Source organism: Rhinolophus ferrumequinum, chromosome 18 (assembly GCF_004115265.2).
Source record: "Rhinolophus ferrumequinum isolate MPI-CBG mRhiFer1 chromosome 18, mRhiFer1_v1.p, whole genome shotgun sequence".
Classification (NCBI taxonomy): Eukaryota; Metazoa; Chordata; class Mammalia; order Chiroptera; family Rhinolophidae; genus Rhinolophus; species Rhinolophus ferrumequinum.
The window spans coordinates 50,511,755-50,532,010 of record NC_046301.1 but is presented as its reverse complement, the minus strand read 5'-3'; the positions used below and the strand labels follow the sequence as shown (position 1 = coordinate 50,532,010).

General features: G+C 59.6%; 2 protein-coding genes across 4 annotated transcripts; one reads left to right on the top strand and one right to left on the bottom strand.

Moving 5' to 3' along the window:
• The first annotated feature begins 1,045 nt into the window (after positions 1-1,045).
• On the top strand, positions 1,046-10,601 carry ANO8 (anoctamin 8). Of its 3 annotated transcripts, XM_033133527.1 has the most exons (19): positions 1,046-1,493; positions 2,257-2,367; positions 2,498-2,630; positions 2,812-2,950; positions 3,028-3,124; positions 3,734-3,850; positions 3,928-4,055; positions 4,153-4,314; positions 4,611-4,763; positions 4,879-5,005; positions 5,112-5,167; positions 5,250-5,324; positions 5,525-5,656; positions 6,106-6,915; positions 7,155-7,346; positions 7,467-7,598; positions 7,679-7,789; positions 8,496-9,174; positions 10,006-10,593. In XM_033133527.1, exons 1-19 carry the CDS (start codon positions 1,388-1,390, stop codon positions 10,377-10,379), a joined length of 3,834 nt encoding a protein of 1,277 aa, XP_032989418.1. In that variant the 5' UTR covers positions 1,046-1,387; the 3' UTR covers positions 10,380-10,593. The 3 variants fall into 3 exon arrangements, with proteins under 3 accessions (XP_032989418.1, XP_032989419.1, XP_032989420.1); XM_033133528.1 differs by lacking the exon at positions 5,525-5,656 and having other exon boundaries at positions 1,209-1,493; positions 10,006-10,379; XM_033133529.1 differs by lacking the exons at positions 1,046-1,493; positions 2,257-2,367 and having other exon boundaries at positions 2,729-2,950; positions 10,006-10,601.
• A 1,969-nt stretch (positions 10,602-12,570) lies between these two features.
• Positions 12,571-19,862, bottom strand: DDA1 (DET1 and DDB1 associated 1). The gene is made up of 5 exons (XM_033133531.1): positions 19,582-19,862; positions 15,232-15,312; positions 14,959-15,010; positions 14,042-14,103; positions 12,571-13,246 (listed from the first exon to the last, which is right to left on the bottom strand). The coding sequence occupies exons 1-5, from the start codon at positions 19,582-19,584 to the stop codon at positions 13,136-13,138; spliced, it is 309 nt and encodes a 102-aa protein (XP_032989422.1). The 5' UTR covers positions 19,585-19,862; the 3' UTR covers positions 12,571-13,135.
• Positions 19,863-20,256: the final 394 nt, after the last annotated feature.

The window sequence follows — 20,256 nt, the reverse complement described above, 5'->3', positions numbered from 1 at the left end:
ACATTCGCCGTCTCCGAGTTGCTCCATTTGTCACAAGTATACATCAAGCGCCTACTGTTTGCATTCTGAGAACCAGACCGGGCCCCTGCCCTGGCTGGGCTCTAACGGAGGAGACGTCTCAGGATGCGCAGGTCTTCAAGTTACACCCAAAAGACGGGATGCCCAGTCAAATGTGAATTTCGAATAAACAGAGAATAACGTTGGGTCCCATATAATATTTGGAACATACTAAAAATTTCTTCGTTTATCTGAAATTCATATTTGTAAAAAATAATATAAACGGAGCCACTTTAAAATGGAGCCAGAGCTGCCATCTCCAAAGAACTGCCTGTACGTCTTAAGCCTCAAATCTTTGGGATGTTAAAACAGGGTAAAACAACCTTTAGATTGGGCTTAAGCAAACTTGTTTCCCAAAGAAATGTTTGCACAGGTAACAAGAAAGCAGATATTATGACCATTGGACTGCAAATTTAAGACATTGTTTAGAATTAACATCAGTATGTTACCTGCACCAATAGAAATGCCTTCCTTCTGTCGATGTAATTGTGCCCCTTCCCTTTCTTATAAATACCCATTGCCTTTATTTCCTAATTGAAACATTATTTGGGCTTCTGCTCTAATCAGTCCATCCCGAATAGCTGTTTTTATTGATCTTAAATAAACACTTTTTCTCACTTTGAAAGGACTTTTATTTTTAGGTTAACATATCTAATTGGGAGGACTGTATTTTTATTTGCTAAATTGGCAACTCTATCTGGTCCTCTTTGAGGTTACATCCTGAAGAATGCCAGGTTGAACTGGACAAAGGGGGTGAAGGGTGTCCTTGGCAATGTCCTAGAGCATATGCTAAAGCCCTGACGCAGAACCTGCTATAATTATTCACATTCCAGCTGTGGTGGTTAAAGTCATCGTCACCCGGAATCTTCCCAGACCAGGCCTTCCCCACTCACATCCAGTTGTAATCAAATCACACCCATCTCAAATCCCAAATGCACCTTTTCAGAGAGGAAACTCAGGCGGGGAATCCGGGGCGCGCGGGTACGAGACCCAGAATTCGGCGCGGGCAGGCACAACCCGGGTGCACCTTCGGTGCGGGCGGGAACGAGCACCAGAAACCGATGTGGGCGGGCGAGAACGAAACCCAGAAAACAACGCGGGCGGAGTCGAGAACCCTAGAGCGACGTGCGCAGGGCCCAGCTGGAGACTCGAGGTTCGGCGCGCGCGGGGACGAGAAGCAGCGCTCGGGCACGCGGGGACGGCGGCCCGCGCGGGCGGGTGCGGCCTTTGTCTACTCCTACCGCGCGCTCCGCGGCTGCACCCGCCCCATGCTCCCGCGGTCCCTCCGCGCCCCCGCCGCCCGCTGCCCCTGACCTGCCCTGCCCTCGCCATGGCCGAAGCCGCCTCTGGCTCCGGGGGCACGTCCCTGGAGGGCGAGCGCGGCAAGAGGCCCCCGCCAGAGGGCGAGCCGGCAGCCCCGGCGTCCGGAGTTCTGGGTAGGTGTGCGGCGGCTGGATCTGTCAGGGTTGCAGGTGCCTGGGGTGCTCGCGGCGGCTAAACGAGAAGGGATATTGGGGTCAGCTGTCCCCGTCCTGGAGTCCAGTGGAGGGGCAGGCTCCTCCCGACACTGCGGCTGCGACCGTGCGAGCGCGGGCGGGAGGGTGCAGCGGGGGTTGGGGGTCCCAGAGCAGAGACACGGACACGCCCCTCCGAGAACCCAGGCTCTTAGATGAGCCGCGTCACCCCTTAGGCTACCGGATCGCGTCCGGGCAGGGGTGCGCTTGAGAGTTCCTCTCCGCAGAGGGTACAGAATCATACAGTCCTGGGTTCGAATCCCAGCTTGGCTGTGTGACCTTGGGCGCATTACTTAAATGCTTTGGGCTTCTGTTTCCCCATCTGTGAAATGGGGGTAAAAACCGCACCCAGCTGTGAGGATGCGCTGACATACTGTGGTGAAGTGCTCAGGGTTGCGAGTGAGCGCCCCATCCATTGTGGTTTTGGAGGCGGAGCTGGGCCTCAAGAATGAGTAAGATTTGTAAGTGAGGGCCTGGGGGAAGGGCATTTCAGAAGGAGGGCCCTCTGGTGCAAGGACGTGAAGGGAAGGAAACAAGCCAAGGCTAGAGCTCACAGGGCCTTGAATGCCAGGCTGAGTGCTCAGGAGCCCTGGTGAGTTTGTGAGCAGGGGCAAGGGCTGGAGGCCAGGCTCTCTCCGTTCCCTCTGGGAGTGGCCTGACCCCAGGTGTCCCGCCTGCCCCCCAGATAAGCTTTTTGGAAAGCGGCTCCTGCAAGCTGGTCGATACCTGGTGTCCCACAAAGCGTGGATGAAGACTGTGCCCACGGAGAACTGCGACGTGCTGATGACCTTCCCAGGTACCTGTGCCCACCCGCCCAGTGCCCAGACAGGGCTCCCCTGAGCTGGGCTCCCCTGAGTGGGAGTCTGTCTGTAGGAGGCCTCGGACCCTCCGTGACAAGAGCCATCAGTCCCTGTGCCCCTTGGCAGACACAACGGATGACCACACGCTGCTATGGCTGCTGAACCACATCCGCGTGGGCATCCCCGAGCTCATTGTGCAAGTCCGCCACCACCGCCACACGCGTGCCTATGCCTTCTTCGTTACCGCCACGTATGAGAGGTAAGTTCCTGTCCCTGGCCTCTCTCTGAGCCTGCCGCCCAGCTCCCCACCCTTCCAAGCGCCAGCTACGAGGTCCAGCCGCTCTGTGTTTCTCCCAGGCGGCCGCCAGTTGCACTATCCCTAGCTCCAGGATGGAGAGCCAGGGTCTCCCCGTGATCCCACCTCCCCTGCCCTCCCGCAGCCTACTCCGAGGGGCCGACGAGCTGGGTCTGCGCAAAGCAGTGAAGGCTGAGTTTGGCGGGGGTACCCGCGGCTTCTCCTGCGAGGAGGACTTCATCTATGAAAATGTGGAGAGTGAGCTGCGCTTCTTCACCTCCCAGGTGCGCCAGCTCAGCCCCAGTACATACTCCTAACACCCAGGCGGCTACTTGCTATACTCACGCCCTGTCCCCTGCAGGAGCGCCAGAGCATCATCCGCTTCTGGCTTCAGAATCTGCGTGCCAAGCAGGGTGAGGCGCTGCACAACGTGCGCTTTCTGGAGGACCAGCCAATTAGTGAGTGAGGTGGACTAATTCTCCAATCACATGTTGGGAGTTGGGCCTAGATCCAACCAATCAGGGGCTAGTGAAGAGTTGGGCGGGGCCTGGACCCAGAGCAATGAACGAATGGGCGTGGCCTTAGCAAAGGGTAGGGCTTATTCCCCAGGAGCCAGATCCAAGAGAACCTTTTCTGGGTCTGGGATAAGGAAGGGGCAGGACCATGGACAGCACTCCATGTATATTGTGCTTGGCGGCCCTAAGCCTCAGTTTCCCCTCCAGGAAACCAGCGTCTGCAAGTTCATCTTCTGACAGCAAATTTGTACCATTCCTCAGACATTCAGAGCAATGAACTGAGGCCAATGGCTTTACTTAAAAACATGGTTCCCTACTGGGACCCCACCCTGCTAGGTTTCTTGCACCCTTCCCTGCCTGTACCTGTGCCTACACCTCTTAAATTCTGAAGGAGAACCAGATATTCCATCCACCCAGAACTCGTTCCCTGGGAAGATCTTTTGCAGGTTTAAGAGCAGACAAAAAGTTGTGACTTGGGTTTCAGCCAAGGCGGTCTGGCCAGGCCAGGCACAGGCAGAGGGGAGGGGGTTACCCATTCTTGTCCCCCAACAGTCCCTGAGCTGGCGGCCCGTGGGATTATCCAGCAAGTGTTCCCGGTCCACGAGCAGCGCATCTTGAACCGCCTCATGAAGTCATGGGTGCAGGCTGTGTGTGAAAACCAGCCTCTAGGTGCGGCCTGGGCCAGGGGTGGGTAGGGATCCCAGGAGGCAGGCAGAGCTGACCAGGAACCCCTGTCCCCCTGGCAGATGAAATCTGTGACTACTTTGGTGTGAAGATTGCCATGTACTTTGCCTGGCTGGGCTTCTACACATCGGCAATGGTGTACCCAGCTGTCTTTGGCTCTGTACTCTATACCTTCACAGAGGCTGATCAGGTGCTGGGCGGGGGCCAGGCGGGGGCTGGGTTGCTGGAGACACCCTCTTCCCCGGGCCAGCCTGGCCAACAGCTAAGCCCACCTCCACCACCTCCAGACAAGCCGAGATGTATCCTGTGTGGTCTTTGCCCTGTTCAACGTGGTCTGGTCGACGCTATTCTTGGAGGAGTGGAAACGGAGGGGGGCGGAGCTAGCCTACAAGTGGGGGACGCTGGACTCACCTGGGGAAGCCGTGGAAGAGCCACGACCCCAGTTCAGGGTAAGTAGGGGGATGAGTTCAAGGACTCTGAAAATGCGGGTGGAGGCAGGGAGCAAAGACAGGAACTATGAAACCAAGCTGCAGTATCAAAAAGGGTGTGCCAAGCGGGGGCGCTCTACAGTCTCAGAGGAGAGGGGTGGGAAATTGGATTTGAGAGACAGGGAAGGGTGCACCAGGTGGGGGCACTGTGCAAGCAAAAGCACAATGGAAAGAAATTGGGAAGAATGTGGGAAGGGTGTGTGGGGCAGGGGCAGCCCCTTAGCCTCATGCTGGGCCCGGCCCCTGTCCTCTGCCAGGGCGTGCGACGCATCAGCCCTGTGACGAGGGCTGAGGAGTTCTACTATCCACCCTGGAAGCGGCTGTTCTTCCAGCTGTTTGTGAGTGTTCCCTTGTGCCTCACCTGCCTGGCCTGCGTGTTCCTGCTTATGCTCGGCTGCTTCCAACTGCAGGTGACCTCTGGCCCCCAGCCCTGGCCCCAGTCCTGACCTGGTAACCACCCACCTAGGACCAGCCTGACTCAAGGCCAGCTGCTGGGGGTGATCTGTGAAATCCCTGCCCCTGCAGGAGCTGGTGCTGAGTGTGAAAGGGCTGCCTCGTCTCGCTCGCTTCCTGCCCAAGGTCGTGCTGGCCTTGTTGGTCAGCGTAAGCGCAGAGGGCTATAAGAAGCTTGCTATCTGGCTCAACGACATGGGTATGCCCGTCAGGGGAAGGTCCCTGCTGCCCTGCCCGTGGGGAGAAAGACCCCCACTGCCCATGGGGAGCCTGGCTGCACTCTCACTCACTCCCTTGGCCCCCAGAGAATTACCGGCTGGAAAGCGCCTATGAGAAGCACCTTATCATCAAGGTCGTCCTGGTGAGTGGTGGCCAGCAGGTGGGGCACAGTGGGAACTCCTGGGGATGGGATGGCAGGGTGAACGCCCGTCTGCTTCCCTCAGTTCCAGTTCGTCAATTCCTACCTGAGCCTCTTCTACATTGGCTTCTACCTCAAGGACATGGAGCGCCTGAAAGAGGTGAGACCCTGACCTGAGGCAGTGCTCCCCACGGCGGCCAGTGGGGGGCCAGGCCTGGCCCAAGGGGTCCATGGGCTCTCCAGCCCCTCCCCCCCTCCTCCATCCTTTTCTCCTCTCTGTCCGTCCGTCCATCCGTGTGTCCTCTCTCTGCCTTTCACCCCCCCATCTGTCCGTCTACCTGTCCGTCGGTCCCTTCACAGCTCCTGCTCGTCCTGTCCCTGTCCCAGAGCCTCGAGCGGCAGCTTCGGGCGGTGCTGGTCCCGCTCGCGGCCCTGCGGTTCCGCCTGCTCCTCCTCTCCCTCCGGGGCCTCCTGCGCCTGGCCCGGGCCAAAGTATGGGCAGGTGGCGAGCCCAAGGGGCTTCGCTGGGGCGGGCAGTGTGGCTGTGCTGGGGGCCTCACTCCAAGCCGAGAGTGCATGCTGTGAGGGGCTGGGGCTCCACTGGTGGGGTGCAGGTGTCAGGGGCCCCTCAAGGTCCCAGGCACTGGCTGAGCTCCTGGGCATTGCTGCAAGCAGGGCAGCTCCAAACCTGCAGCAAGGTTAGCTAGGAGCACTGTGGCTGGCTGGGCTGCGGTTGGTGGCAGGTGAATGGTGATAGAAGCAGAGGCTGGGGACTCTGTGTTTAGGGACATCCAAAAGGGAGGAGTTAGGAATTGGGTTTAGGGTGAGTGTCTGGAAACTTGCTCTGGGAGGGCGGGTGCCGCCTCCTAGCAGCCTGTCCCGGTGCCCAGGGCCCTGCCTGCTCCCCACGTGGCCTCTCTCCACCCCCTTCCTGCCCCCAGATGCTGGCCACTCTGCTGATCACCCGCCAGTTCCTCCAGAACGTTCGCGAGGTCCTGCAGCCACACCTGTACCGGAGGCTGGGCCGTGGCGAGCTTGGCCTGCAGGCCGCCTGGGAGCTGGCCCGGGCCCTGCTTGGCCTGCTCAGCCTCCGGCACCCTGCACCCCACCGCCTTGAAGCCCAGGCCGAAGAGGGTGGTGGGAGCAGTAGTGGAGGGAGCCGCAGATGTCTCAGCGGGGGCTGTGGGGCACCTGAGGAGGAGGAGGAGGCTACAGTGGAGCAGCGGCCAGCAGGGGAGGGAGGGGAGGTGGGGGAGAGGCTGCGGGGCGGCAAGGAGGAGGAAGAGGAGGATGAGGACGAGGAAGACGAGGAGGAGGAGGATGAGGAGGAGGGCGAGGAGGGTGGACTCCTGGACTGTGGGCTTCGTCTGAAGAAGGTCAGCTTTGCTGAGCGGGGGGCTGGGCGACATCGGCCTGGCCCAAGCCCGGAAGCCCTCCTGGAGGAGGGGAGCCCCACAATGGTGGAGAAGGGGCTGGAGCCCGGTGTGTTCACGCTGACGGAGGAGGACGATGAGGCGGAGGGGGCTTCTGGCAGCCCTGAGCGGGAGCCCCCAGCTGTCCTACTCCGCCGGCCCAGGGGTGAGGGCCGTGACCAGGGGCCATATGGGGGACCAGAGCCAGAGCCTGGCTCGGGTGACTCAGCCCGGAGGCAGCGGCGGCAAAACCGGTCCTCTTGGATCGACCCGCCCGAGGAGGAGCACTCACCCCAGCTCACCCAGGCTGAGCTTGAGAGCTGCATGAAGAAGTATGAGGTGAGGCGGGAATCTGAGGGAGGAGGCAGGGCCATCAGAGGGGCAGGCGCACAGTGTGATGCTGGAGGTGCGGGTGGTAATGGGGCCCTTGATGTGGTCAGGAGCCTGCCAGAGGGAGAGACTTTGGGTCCATTCTGGATAATCTAAGGGAGGTGGGCTTAACAGAGGAAGGTACTCTAAGGGGGAGGTGTCCTGGTCGGAGGGAGGACCCGAGGCCACCCCCCGGTACATGCCCGCAGGACACGTTCCAGGACTACCAGGAGATGTTCGTGCAGTTTGGCTACGTCGTGCTCTTCTCGTCCGCCTTTCCCCTGGCTGCACTGTGCGCCCTCATCAACAACCTCATTGAGATCCGCAGTGACGCCCTCAAGCTGTGCACGGGGCTGCAGCGGCCCTTTGGGCAGCGGGTTGAAAGCATCGGCCAGTGGCAGGTGTGGCAGGGCCAAGGGCTCCAAGCGGAGACGCACAGGGAGACGGGGTGCACTGAGGAGGAGCATGAGTCCCAGGGAGGAAGGCTGACCCCACCTGAGCCCCACCATGTCCTCTTGCAGAAGGTGATGGAGGCCATGGGCGTCCTGGCAATCGTAGTCAACTGCTATCTCATTGGCCAGTGCGGGCAGCTGCAGCGCCTCTTCCCCTGGCTCAGCCCTGAGGCAGCCATCGTGTCCGTGGTGGTGCTCGAGGTGGGGCTGGCGGCTGTGCAGGGGAGCTGGGCTGTGAACAGGTATCCCTGAGCCTGCAGCCTCCTCCTCTGTCACCTCAGCACTTCGCTCTGCTTCTCAAGTATCTTATCCACGTGGCCATCCCTGACATCCCGGGCTGGGTAGCTGAGGAGATGGCCAAGCTTGAGTATCAGCGCCGGGAGGCTTTCAAGGTATGTGCCATGGGGCTGGGCTCAGTTTACCCCTCCACTCAGTGGGCCATCTCCTCCACCTGGCTGGCTGCCCCGGCCTTAGCCAAACAGGCCCAGTCCCTTCCAGAATCCCAGAGACATCCAGCAGCAGGCTGGCACTCGGGACATTCAGGCACCGCCGGTTGCCCCAGCAGCATCCCATTCCGACTCAGGGACATGGCTGCTATTTCTCAGAAGCCCAGCCTTTGCTGCATTCCTCAGAAAGCTTCAGAGTGGGTCAACAAGCTCGTGAGCACCAAGCCGCAGGGCTCTCCATGGGGAGGGAGATGTCCTGTGTCTGCCCTGCCCGTGTAGCCCCTCACAACAGGTGGCCCATGCACACTTGAATTGACATTGACAAAGCCACATGTGGCTACTGGACTGGCCAGTGTGGACTCTGGTCTATGCCAGTCACAGCTCTGTCTCTCATCGGTTTTCCAGAAAGCGGGGAACGGGTAAGGCCCCATGTTTGTTTACATTGTCCCAATGCCTAAGACGGTGTCTGGCATGTGGCTGGAGACAGTTGGTGGCCAGTAAACGTTTGTTCTGTTCTTCGTTTTCAGAAAGCACCGGCAGGGGTCTAGGGATACAGTTGATGCCCAATAAATGTTTAGCTCTGTCCCCACTCCCCCAGAGAGCTCACATCCCCTCTCTTCCCAGTCCTAGTAATAACCTGCTCTGCCCACAGAGACATGAGCGCCAGGCCCAGCACCGCTACCAGCAGCAGCAGCGGCGGCGGCGGGAGGAGGAGGAGCGCCAGCGCCACGCAGAGCACCACGCCCGGCGGGAGCGGGACACCAGTGGCCGGGAGGAGGCGCGAGCAGAGGGCTCCGGGCTGGACCCCACTGCCCCTGATAAGGCCTCAGCCAAGGCCAAAGGCAGCGGGGCAGGTGGCCACGGGCCGGAGCGGCCCAAGCGCCCAGGGTCTCTGCTGGCACCCAACAATGTCATGAAGCTGAAGCAGATCATCCCACTACAGGGCAAGTTCCTGTCGTCAGGGGCTGCGTCCTCCCTGGCAGGCACGGGGCCCAGCCCCGCCACCCGGCTGCCCCCGGCCCAGTCGCCTACGGGCAGTGACACCCGCCTGCCCGCCTTCCTCAGCTTCAAGTTCCTCAAGTCTCCGGAAACCCGGCGAGACCCTGAGCGCAGCCACTCACCGCCCAAGGCCTTCCACGCCGGCAAGCTCTTCCCCTTTGGCGGGGCCCGGGCTGAGACCGGGGCCAATGGGGCGGGCGGGCAGGCCCGGCTGGATGGGACCCCCGGCGGTGGCAGTGGCAGCGGCAGTGGCCGGTCTCAGTGCAGTGGGCCGGCGGATGAGGCTGCGCCCGAGGAGCCGGACGTCCCCCGGCCTGAAGAGGAAGGCTCAGGTCACAAGCTTTAACTCGGGGGTGGGGACTCTGGGCTGGGCTTTGGGGGTATGGTGGGGTGGGCAGGCCTGCAGGGAGGGGTTGAAGGGGACAGAGGAGGCCCAGTCTCTGGTATTGGTTGGGGACCTGTGTCCGTGGTACCTGAAGCCTCCATCAAAGCCTGCTCAGTCTCCAGGACCCTCGAGCACCTGGAGCCCCGTGCCTCACCCTCCTCACCCCAGGGAGGGATGCCAAAGCCCCCTGTCCCAGTGCCCTCCCAGGGCACCCCGCCCATCAAGCTCTGGTGCCAGCAGACACGAGGGAGGCCCCTTCACCACCTGGCCCAGCCTCTCCTGCCCCCATGAGACCCCTCACCCAGCTCACTCTGGGGGGACTGGATCCCCCAGGTCTCTATGCAAGTCCTCACCCTGCCGCCTAGTGTTGGAGGAAGCCTTCCTGAGGCTGGGGCTGCCCAGCTAAGGAGCTTGGGGTGATCTGCCTCAGGCTGCACCCACAAATTTGTGCTGAGCAGAGGTGCAGGCCTCACCCCAGTCTCTCCCACCTCACTGGTCCCAACTCCAGCCAAGGGTCCAGCTGCCCATTACCAGGGAGCCCAAGAGATGGCAGCTGCAGGACCAGGGACTTACGTTTGAAATCAGAGGGACTTCCTCAGACTGGCCTCTTCCCGTTGAGGGAAGGGTGCAGTGCCTAGGCAGGGGATGCACCCCAACACTGATTAGAAGCAATAAGGCCCTGATGTGCCTGGAAGCCGGGAGGGAGCGTGGGCAGGGTCCCGAACGGGATCCGGCGGCAGGGCGGCATTCCCCGGAACGGCCCCTCTCGCCTCCGCAGGGACAGCACTGGCCCTCGTGGGCGCCCCTGCCCTTCGCACCCACCGCAGCCGGAGCCCCGCGCCATCAACACCAACGCCGCTGCCCCGGCCCCCGACGCCGCCCACCGGCTGCTGGCAGTGGGACAGGCCATGGGGATGCGGGGGTGAGGGTGCCGCCCCCCGCCAGGCTCCCACCGCCGACACCGAGTGCCCACCCTGTGCCCTGGCCGGGCCCCCGCCTGGCCCCCAGCCCCTGCCGGGGGATACCAGCTTCTACAGTCTAGCGCCTCCACCGCTACCGCCATCCTCCGAGCCCCCCGCGCCCTCGCCCAGCCCCAGCCCCAGCCCCAGCCCCAGCCCCCAGGCTGTTTGCTGGCCCAGCGGCTGGCACTAGCTCTGCCAGGCGCCCTGCCTTCCTGTTCTCATGCAATAGCAGCCAAGGAGGGGCGGCCGCCACCCAGGAAATGCTTTGGCCCCGCGTCCCCCAGTATTGGCTGCCCCCGCCAAGGGGCAAGGGCCTGGGCATCCTTATCTGCCGTTTTCCTTTTGACTGGATGGGGGAGATGAAAGGAAACACCCCCCCAAAAAAAACCCAGAAAACACAGAATAAGCGATTATTTATTTGTTTTTAATTTATTTTGTCATATTTTTGTAAAACGGCAGAAATGCAATAAAAAGTATATTTCAACAGTGCCCAAGGATGGAGCAGTGGAAATGGGGCTCAGAAGGCCCAGTGACTAGAGGTTGGTGCTGGCTCTTGGGGCCTGGTGGGCCTGGGGTGAGTGCTCCTCCAGTCCCGTGACCTTCGTGTCTCCTCCTAAGAACTGGGTCTCGAGGCCATGGAAAACTCCAGACTGCGGCCTCTGAGACGGCCCAGATTTGGGGACCGACTCCAGGCGTGGGGCCCCTGGGAGGAGCAGCATAGCCTCAGGCCGCATCTTCAGCCTCCTAGACAAAGGAAGAAATCTCAAAGTGCTGAAAGGACTCAGCAGTTTGGGTGCCAGGCCTGGGGCCTGAGTCAGCTTTGGCCCTGCTAGGGTGACACAGTCCTCTCAGCTGCATTTTCTGGCACATCTGCCTCCCAGGCCGCCATCTGAGGAGCCAGGGGCCATGAGAAGAACTTACAGCCTGAAAATTGAAAGGCACCTTGCACCCGAATTGAAAAATTGAGGGTATATTCCAGGGAATCCCCCCGACAGATGGGGTGGTGTTGGGGAGTGGCTAGGATGTCCTACTGTGGGGTGGCTGTCAGACCAGAGTCACTGGGAGTCATCCCTGGGTAACCAGGGATGCAGGTGGCCTCTCTCCGAACCTCAAATGTGTCCATATCCACAGTCTCAGAGCCTGATGGGGCCCTGCCCCAGGGCCGGAGTAGCAAGTATGAAGAAGGGACACTGCGGGGAGGGGACTCTGAAAGAAGTCAGGGGTTCACTGAAGACAGGAGAGCAGCCTGTGCAAAGGCACAGAGGTGTGGAAACGCAGAGTTAGGTATTTGGGAGAGCAGAGGAGTAAGGGGGGCCACAAGGGCAGGAGTGGGTGGAGGCTAGCTTCGGGACCTGCACCCGAGTCCACAGGGAGGTCTGGGTTGGACGTGGTTGCAGGACCCCTGCCCACCCACACCGTGGATAACATTGGCAGGATGCAAAGGGGGGCTGAGAAGACGAGGGTACAGGTACTGCCTGCTCCTGCTCTGCTGTGGCTTTGAAGCTGGTCCCGCCAGTTCTTAGTTACTAACCATCAGCAATGCCATGTGCCTGCCCAGGGCCAGCCCAGCCCCTGGGACTGGGCATTCTCAGCAAGTCTGAGAGCCTCAGCACAACCACGGTCAAGCCTGCCGTTTCCTGGCACCTGCCTTGTCACCACAGGGACCCAACACTGCACCCGTGGTAGGGATACCACCTGAACTGGGAGGTGAAGCCCCTGGCCCCATGACACAGCTGAAGGGCCTAACCTGGAACCTTCTACCAAAGGAGGGGCTGGGCAACCCGAGCCTGTGCAGCTGGTTCAGGCAGGGCCCTTCACACGGGACATCTGGAGCAGGAACCTCCTCCAGCTCCATGGTCCAACCCCTCAGCACCCTCAGCTCTGACACAGCAGCCCCTGCTCAGGACTGTTGGGGGAGAAGCAGGATTCCCTTTGGCCCTGGGCCCAGAGCCCAGGGCCTGGAACCTTCTGCCTGGAGCCCGAACACCCCCTACGTTCCGCCACACACCGTGTGCCTCCTCTTGGAACCACGGGCATGAAGCCAGGCCACCTGGGCTGTCTCCACAGTGACTGCTGGGTGTGCCGCCATGCTTGCCAATGTCCCGGTGTGGCATCCACCACAGCTCTGTCATTGGTGGTGTGGACTGTCTCTTGGGGGTGTCATGATCCTCGGGGACACTTGACAGGTGAGGCAAAAGGGTGGGTCCAGGCAGGTCTTAGCTCTGAGCAAGGTGGCTGCAGCAGGCTCCCCAGAAAATCCAGCTGCTCCTGGGGCCCCAGCACTTCGCGGGGGGCCCCTCTTGGCTCCTCTTGGTGATGATGGGACAACTCTCAGTGGCTCCGTCCTCTGGGGCTGAGGCACGTGGAGCAAAGACTCGAAGTCAAATAGGAAAGATCCTTTTATTGGGGTGGACATGGAGCACGAACAAGTCCATGATAAAATGACAAGAGAAAGATCCAGAAGGGCCGACTTCTCCCAGTGGTGCCAGCTCAGAGCAAGGTCAGAGCACAGAATAGGTCTCGGTGGAACTCAAGTCAAGGCCAAGTGTTTAAGGCCAGACCAGTGGAGTGGGAGCGGGGAGAACGGTCCCACCCCAGCCGCCCAGCCGAGGCCTGGCCTGTCGCTAGACCCTCACAGACACGCTCTGGTTCTCCGGAGGACTGGGGGGCAGAAAGAGGGGATCTGGAGGGGGTGATAACAATGTTGTTTTGTAAGAAGCATCTACCAACATCACACTACTGGGTCTGACGTCCCCTTTAACCATCGCTCGGTACATTTTACAGCATAAATAAAGACTCAAGGAAAATAAATACATCGGCTCCTATGAGGATGGAAGTGGTGTGCATGGCGGGGTGTGGGTGGGCCGGCGGGGTGGGCAGGGCGCTTACACACGGCAGGTGGGTGAGGAGCAGACAAGACAGGAGGCACCTATGGGGGAGTGTGTTTTAAGTGTCCTCGTGCATGTCTGGGCTGTCGGTCCGTGCAACCTTGCGGGGGGGCGCCGAGCTCTCACCCTCGAGGTCCACTTGCTCCTGGTCTCTCTTCTTGGCAGCATTCTAGGGGGTAGAGGAAGGAAAGGGGCCATTGAGTCTTCAGTTGGGTGAGCTCCCCAAATCCTACTGCAGGGGTCGCCGAACTGAGCCTGGAGCGGCGCAGTGGCCTCAGAGTCCCTGGCTGGACAGCCCTTCGCACCACCCAGACCAGTCCCACTATGCCCAAGGCCTGGGGCTGTGGGCCTGTGACAGACACTGCAAGAAGTCACTGCAGCTCACCATGACCCACACACAGTCCAAAATGCTCAGAGGAGTGATGTACCCTGCCCGAGAACAAAGGACCCTCAGGAGCTTCCAGGGAAACCCACACATTGCCACAGAAGAGCCAAGTGGTCTGGGAAAACCTCCTTTCCCCGCTGGTGGGAATCAAGGCCTATGGGGCTGGGGAGGGGGCCAGCGTGGGCCAGGGGCTCGGGTTTTCTGAGCAGTCATTTCATTACGGGGTCATCCTCCACCCTTGATCAGAACAGGTTCCTGTCAGATGTTCAATGTGAGGTGAAGAAACAAACTACCCACGTTATAAAGCACCTTGGAGGTGCTCAGGCCTTGGTACAACTGGACAGTCTCCTGCCTACCCCGGAGCACCAGAGCCATTCCCTCCTCTGCAACATTCTGCACAGCCATTCCCTCCTCTGCAACACTCTTCCCTCTCCTGGACTGCCTGGTGAACTCCTATTCAGTCTTCAACACCCCACTCAAACCCCTGGGTTCCCAGTCCCCCGTCCTTCTCCCACTCAGAGACCCCGTGCTGGGCACTGTATATCCCAAGTCCCAGCATCCGAACCCCACATGCCTTACCTTTTTGTCCCATTGCTGATGTAGATAGCGCAAAAGAATGTTTGTTTTTTCTGTCACAATGACTAAGGAGGAAAGAAGAAAGACAAAGTTACAGGAAGACGCTGCACTGAGCCAACTGCAATCGGCCCAGACTCCAACCTGGCCAGCACTGCCCTTCCCAGGACAGTGTTCACCCCTCCTGGCCTCCAGGCCATCTCTGCCTTGAGTGGCCTTTCTGGGACTCAAGTCACCACCTCAACCCTGGAGATTTCAGGAAGCCCAGCGTTTTCCCTTCTGAGTCCACGGCCACTGCCGGGAGCCTAAGACAGCTGTTCCAGGGTCCCTGCTTCTTAGAGAGACTAAATTCACTGCCACATGTGGGTTTCCACTCAGGAGCGGGGGACAAGCCCCAGCACACAGGATCATGAACGTGTCTTCCCAGCCCAACCAGGAACAGAGATCTACACAGCTGTGCCCGTGACCACAGAAGCCATCCAGCAGGATCCATGTGGATTCTTTGTCGTGGTTAAAATAAAACACCATGGCCACAACAAACAACCTCCCACTCTGCATGCTCCGGGCCTTTCCCTGCACACCTCTCTACCTGGAAAACCCTGCTGCCCGCCCCAGGCTGGGCTAGGTCCCTGCACCGTAGTACTTGTCTCGGGGTCTGTGGTGTGGAGCTGGCAGGGGACAACTAACTTGATGTAAAGTGACAGGGACAGGGCCAGTGAGCAGCAGACCAGGGTCAACTGGGGCCCCCAGGGCTGGATATGGACGCCAGCATGTGGAGACGAGAAGGCTCGCGCAGAAAGCCAAGATCTCCACGGCTCCCAAGGTTGGGGAGCAGAACAGTGTCCCATAGGTCATCTCCTGTACCACCCTCTGGCCATCCCCCTTGACAACCAGGATGGGACAGAGTGACAGAGTCCACTTACTCTGTTCGGACGGGTACTCCCGCGTGGGCAGGTAGACTGAGGGGCGTCGATTCTGCAGGAGGGTCAGGAAGAGGGGGGTTAAAAGTGCAGGATCACTAGGGTCCCCTCACCATTGGACTCAGTCCCCACCCTCAAACGCCGATTGAAAGATGCTCGAAGATCTTGGGTGGGACTAAGCTTGAAGATGAACCCTTGTTCCCAGCAAGAGGCTGATCTGGGGTGTACATCACCCCCAGTCTCCTTCCCCCAACAATGCCCCAAACCTGCACTCACCGAGGCTTTACACACAGAGTCGGCATGAAATCGACTAAAATTGCTTTTGTTGTAGACGGGCAGTCCTTTCAAAAAATCTGCCTAAAAGGGAAGATTAGGTGAGTTAGAAACCCAGCAGGGACCAGCCCTGGCGCACCTGTGAGGGTGGGCGGGGCTTCAGGCAACTTCGTTTCCTTCTCTCATTTCCCAGAACGCATGCTTGAACAGGCCACCTTATGTGTGCATTGTTATGACCAGAAAAAAAAGTAACCAACCCCAAAGGAAGTGCCCGTTCTCCCTTGGGGTCCTCACAACAGTCCTGTCACCTAGCGAGAGGTGGGGAAACTGAGGCTGAGAGAGCACAGGCCACTTGTTTCAAGTCACGCCATGAACAAGCTGCAGGGAGAGGAGTCAGATTGGACCAGGCTATCCAACTGCAGACCTGCCCTCTGTGCTTGTTGAATATTAAACTCCCAGTCTTGTCTCTGTTCATCCACCTTCAACAGAGACCTGGATAGAGAAAGGCTTGTCCACCCGAAGAATCTCTGAGCGCCAGCATGACAATAAACATGGGTGGAGAGAAGGAGCATGGGTGAAGGGGACAGGTGGCTGGGACAGGGGGCTGCCTAGACACAGGTCTGGGAGCACAGGGTCTACTGAACCTCTGAATTCCAAGACAACTCAGAAATCCAAGTTTAATAGGTCCATTTTCTAGAGTTGGCTGGGCTTTTCAGAAAAGTCCTGTGTGGACCAGGGTCAGCTCAGGGGCTGCTCCTAGGGTCCCTACACCCAGAGGCTGCCCTGTGAGGGGAGAAAGCCTCTGGGGGCGAGGGCCAAAGGCCCAGAGGGAGCAGGCTGCCCCACCCTGCCGCCTGCTGCCTGGGGCAGGGGCTCGGTGCCAGAGGTCTCGGCTCCACAGGGTGCCCTGGAGCCAGCAACAGGATTCATTCACAGCCAGACTCTTGGAAAGTCCTTTGTTCCTGACACTCCAGCTCCACAAGCAAGCGCAAGGGCTGTGGAGCAGGAGAACCCTGATTTGGGGCGGAGCATTGGGGGGGTGGGCGCTGCAAATCTCAGCCACAAGATAGGGAAATAAAGGCCAACAGATGTGTCCACCTCAGGAAACTGAGGGGCAAGAGCCCAGGGATGCAAGGGGAGGGACAAAGGCCTAGAGCTGGGGGCAGGGAGTGATTTCCCAGCAGAGCAGGAATTTGACACTGTGGTCAGGCCAGGAATGGGAGAGCCAGGGAGAGGTTCCCCACATAGCCTACCCTGGGCCGGAGGCTTCCCAATCTGGAGTCACCCTGTCATAAACATCGGGAAACTGAGGCAGAAAGGTCACAGAGCGCTCATCTGAAGTCACCCAGCTCCAACAAGAAAACGAGGAAGCCGATCTGAACTCAGGTTTGCCCAACCTCAGAGGCCAAGCTCCTACTACGGGACACGCTTAGCATGTGTTTCCCTGTCTGAAATCCAAGGGCTCAGCGGCCCTGCAGGCTACAATAACACCCCTTCAGAGCAGGGGGAAGGGGGGAGTCCATCCCCATGCCTGAGCCTGGGCATTGCACCCGTGGTGAAGCTGCTCTTCAGGTGATCTGCCACCACCCTGTGGGGCAGGTGGGAGCAGGCGTCCTCACCTCTGGGGTAGCCCTAGCGAGACCTCGGGGAGATGGGCCAACCAGGGATGTGGGAATGTGGACAGGCCTCCTGCCAAGGGTGGCCTCCTGCTTCAAAGCCAGCTCACTGCCCCACAACCCGACCTCCCGTCACCGAGGACCCCTGCCCCAGCTCAGCCCCAGACAAGGAGGCCAGCTTCACACAGCCAGCCAGGCTTTCTCAGGCCTCTGCTATGCAGCAGGCCCAGGCCAGGCAACAGAGCACGCAGGCGCTGGGGCCGGTGTGGGTGGGGACCTAGAGGGCACAGCAGACCAGCTCTTGGCTCCAGAAGCACCCAGTACAGGGAACACAGGTGTGGATCAAAGAGCTGCACAGTGAATGCAAAGTGGCCCTAAGGACAGGGTGCCCTCAGATACTGTGTGAGGCCCAGGACAGTGAGGGAATATCTGCGGGTCTGGGGGGTTAGAGAGGGGCGCCAAGAGGCAACGATGAGACCTGAAGCACGAGGAGGGGTCCCTGTGCCAGCTCAAAGTCCTCCACAGCTCTGGCTGGGCTAGGTCCCCGCTCACCTCCTGGCATATACACCCTCAGCCCATACTGTGCCACCGTCCAGGAATGCTCTTCCTTTCTCCATGTGGGAAACACCTGCTAACCTCTCCATCCAGTTCAACAAACCCCCACCCCTCCACACACACACCAGCTATATCCCTCTCCACACGGTGGGGGCCTCTACCACCCGGAGGAGGTCATCTGTGGACACATCCACCTCCCTCTCTGGCACATCCCTGAGGGTAAGACAGGGCTACTCCTCCCTGGCCCTGACGGGGCTCACCCAGAGTGAGACGTTCAGGAGCCTCAGACCTGCATTCAGTCCTGGCTGGGCCCCTGCCTGGCTGTGTGACCTCCCAGCCTGGCTGCCTCTGGTGAACCAGGGGTCCCAACAGGGTCCCCTCCCAGGATTGTTCTGAGTCTCAATAAGGCAACCCAGGGAAAGAGTTTTGCAGAGCATCCTGGAAGGTAGCTGTTAGCAGCAACCTGTTTGTGCTGAATAAATGAATGAAGACGGTTCAGCCTGTACTTCCGGTCAGCTAGGCAGGAAAACAAGGCCTCAGACACAGGGAGGAATCCTCCCCTCGGCCAGACACATGCCAGCCACAGCTGGGCCCAGAAGTCATCCACGGCCTCGGCAAACACTCACTGAACATGTGTGTGCCAGTCCCCTTTCAGTCAGACCACCAGTGAACCCACCAAAGCAAGATGGAGAAAAGGGGTGTGCCAAGAGGGGAGAGACATTGGGGCCTCCTACAGTCACAAAGGGGCCCTGTGAGGTGACGCTCCCAGGAGGAAGAGCATTCCAAGCAGAAGGAGCAGCAGGTGCAAAAAAAGTCAGTGTGGCTGGAGTTCAGGATGAGGTCACAGAGGTGGGCGGGGTCCTTGGGGGGGTTGGGGGGGGAAGCTGGGGCTTCATCTGGGTTACATCACCAAGCTCTTGGAGAGTTTTATAAATTAGATAGTGTTACCATCTGATTCACGTCTTTAAAAGCTCCCTCTGGTTCCAGGTGAATTACAAACTGCCAGGGGGACAGGATGGAGGTAAGGAGACCAGGGAGGCTGGGGCAGGAGTCTAGGCAGGAGGTGGCAGTGCCTAGACCAGGGTGGGGACCTAGGGACAGATTCAGGATGTGTTCTGGAGGTAGACCCAACAGAACCCTTTTATGGACTGGGCGTGGGCCACACCCAGGCTGGAGACCCACACTCTAAGAGCCCCCTTCCCCATCTTCTTCCTGACCAGAAATCTTCCTCTGCCCATCTCCCACCACATGCCATGATTTGTGGGCTGGCACCGGGGACAATGGGGTTTTGACTTGTCCGGACAAAAGCTTCCATTACCCTTCAGCCTTGGGGATGCCAAATAATGGGAGGTAGCGGGGGCTTCAGCCCAACTGGGCTGGGTCACCGACCCACTTCACAGGTTGGGGGACCAAACCACAGTCACTGTACCAAATCTGGAGATGAGGGAGTGGCCCAAAGGGGATTTTTAACCTCCCAAGGTGGCATTATCTCCTCTTCAAGATGAGACAGGTGGGAGAGGATGTCACCGATCCAGAGTCACCCAGCTCATCTGTCAAGTGTTCACTGTCCTAAACCCTTTACCACGTCAGTTCCCTAAATTGTCACAACCCTAAGAGGTCCGGACGATTACTACGCCTGGGGCTCGGAAAGATGAAGTTGCTCTCTCTTAGGGACTGGTTGGAGCCTGGAATGGAGGGCATGGGGTCAGGGCTCTCGGGGACCAGACAGTCCGCGATGTCGCATTTCCTTTGGCGGCGACAAAGCCCCGCATGTCACGATGTCAAGCCCCCTCCCCCGCCCTGACGCCTAGGCGAGTCTCCCAAACCCTCCTGAACTGGAGAGGCCCAGGTCCGGCGCGCCCACGACGGGGCCTGAGCTGGGGGTCTTGGGGGACCCCATCCTCACCCCAGGCGATTTCCGGGGGAGTCGCGACCCGGAAATGAATGAGTTGTCAGAGACTGTAATCCTAGATGAGGTCAGGGGTCGGAGCCGGGATGGGGTCAGCAGGAAGCTTACAGCAGGGCCCGGAGGTCGAAGGTCATAGGTCAGAGCGAGGGGCGGGGTCGGGCCTCTGGGTGCCGGGCAGGGAGGTGGGGGTCTCGGGGATTACTGGAGGTGGGTGGGCCCGCGGCGCCATTTTGTCGAGCAGAGGGGGATTACGGGCCCGGTGACCGCACTTACCATCTTCTGTTCCCTCCGTCGCCGCCTCAGCTACGGCCTCAGCCACCGCCGCCGCCACCACAGCCGCCTTCTTAGCCGCCGCCGCACAGTAACTTCCAGCCACGGTACAGCCTACCTTGATGGCGCCGCCGCCCTCCCGTCATTGGTCCGCGCTCTAGCCCCGCCCCAGGATATGCGGATTCTGTGAACTCCCAGTGGCCAGATCCGGACAAGTCACGCGCCTATTGGCCGCCACGCCTCCTCCTCCGTGGTCAAGTTTGGTTGAGAGAGCAAAACTCCGCCCTGGACATGGATGGGGAGGTGAAACTCGGAAGTGGGCGGAGGCCGCGCCCCGGAAGCCTCTTGGAATTTGTAGTCCGCAACTCCCAGAGGCTCTGCAGATCCTTCTAGTTTGCTACCGCTTTTTAATACGGTGTTTCATCGGGTTACCACAGCATGCCTAGAAGAGGGGGACCCACCGTAACACTCCCCTCCTCCTCCTCAGGGTCTCAACCCTAGGTTTCGGCATATCTAAACTGCTCCTACATTAACTCTTTCAATATCACACTCTTGTTCATACACCTCCCGTGGCTCCCTAGTGCCCCAAGGATCCAACCCACCTCCTCGGCCCCAAATTTTGGGCCCCTCTAGCCTCCCTCGTCTACCTTTTATCCTGATCTCTGTCCAATCCCTTCC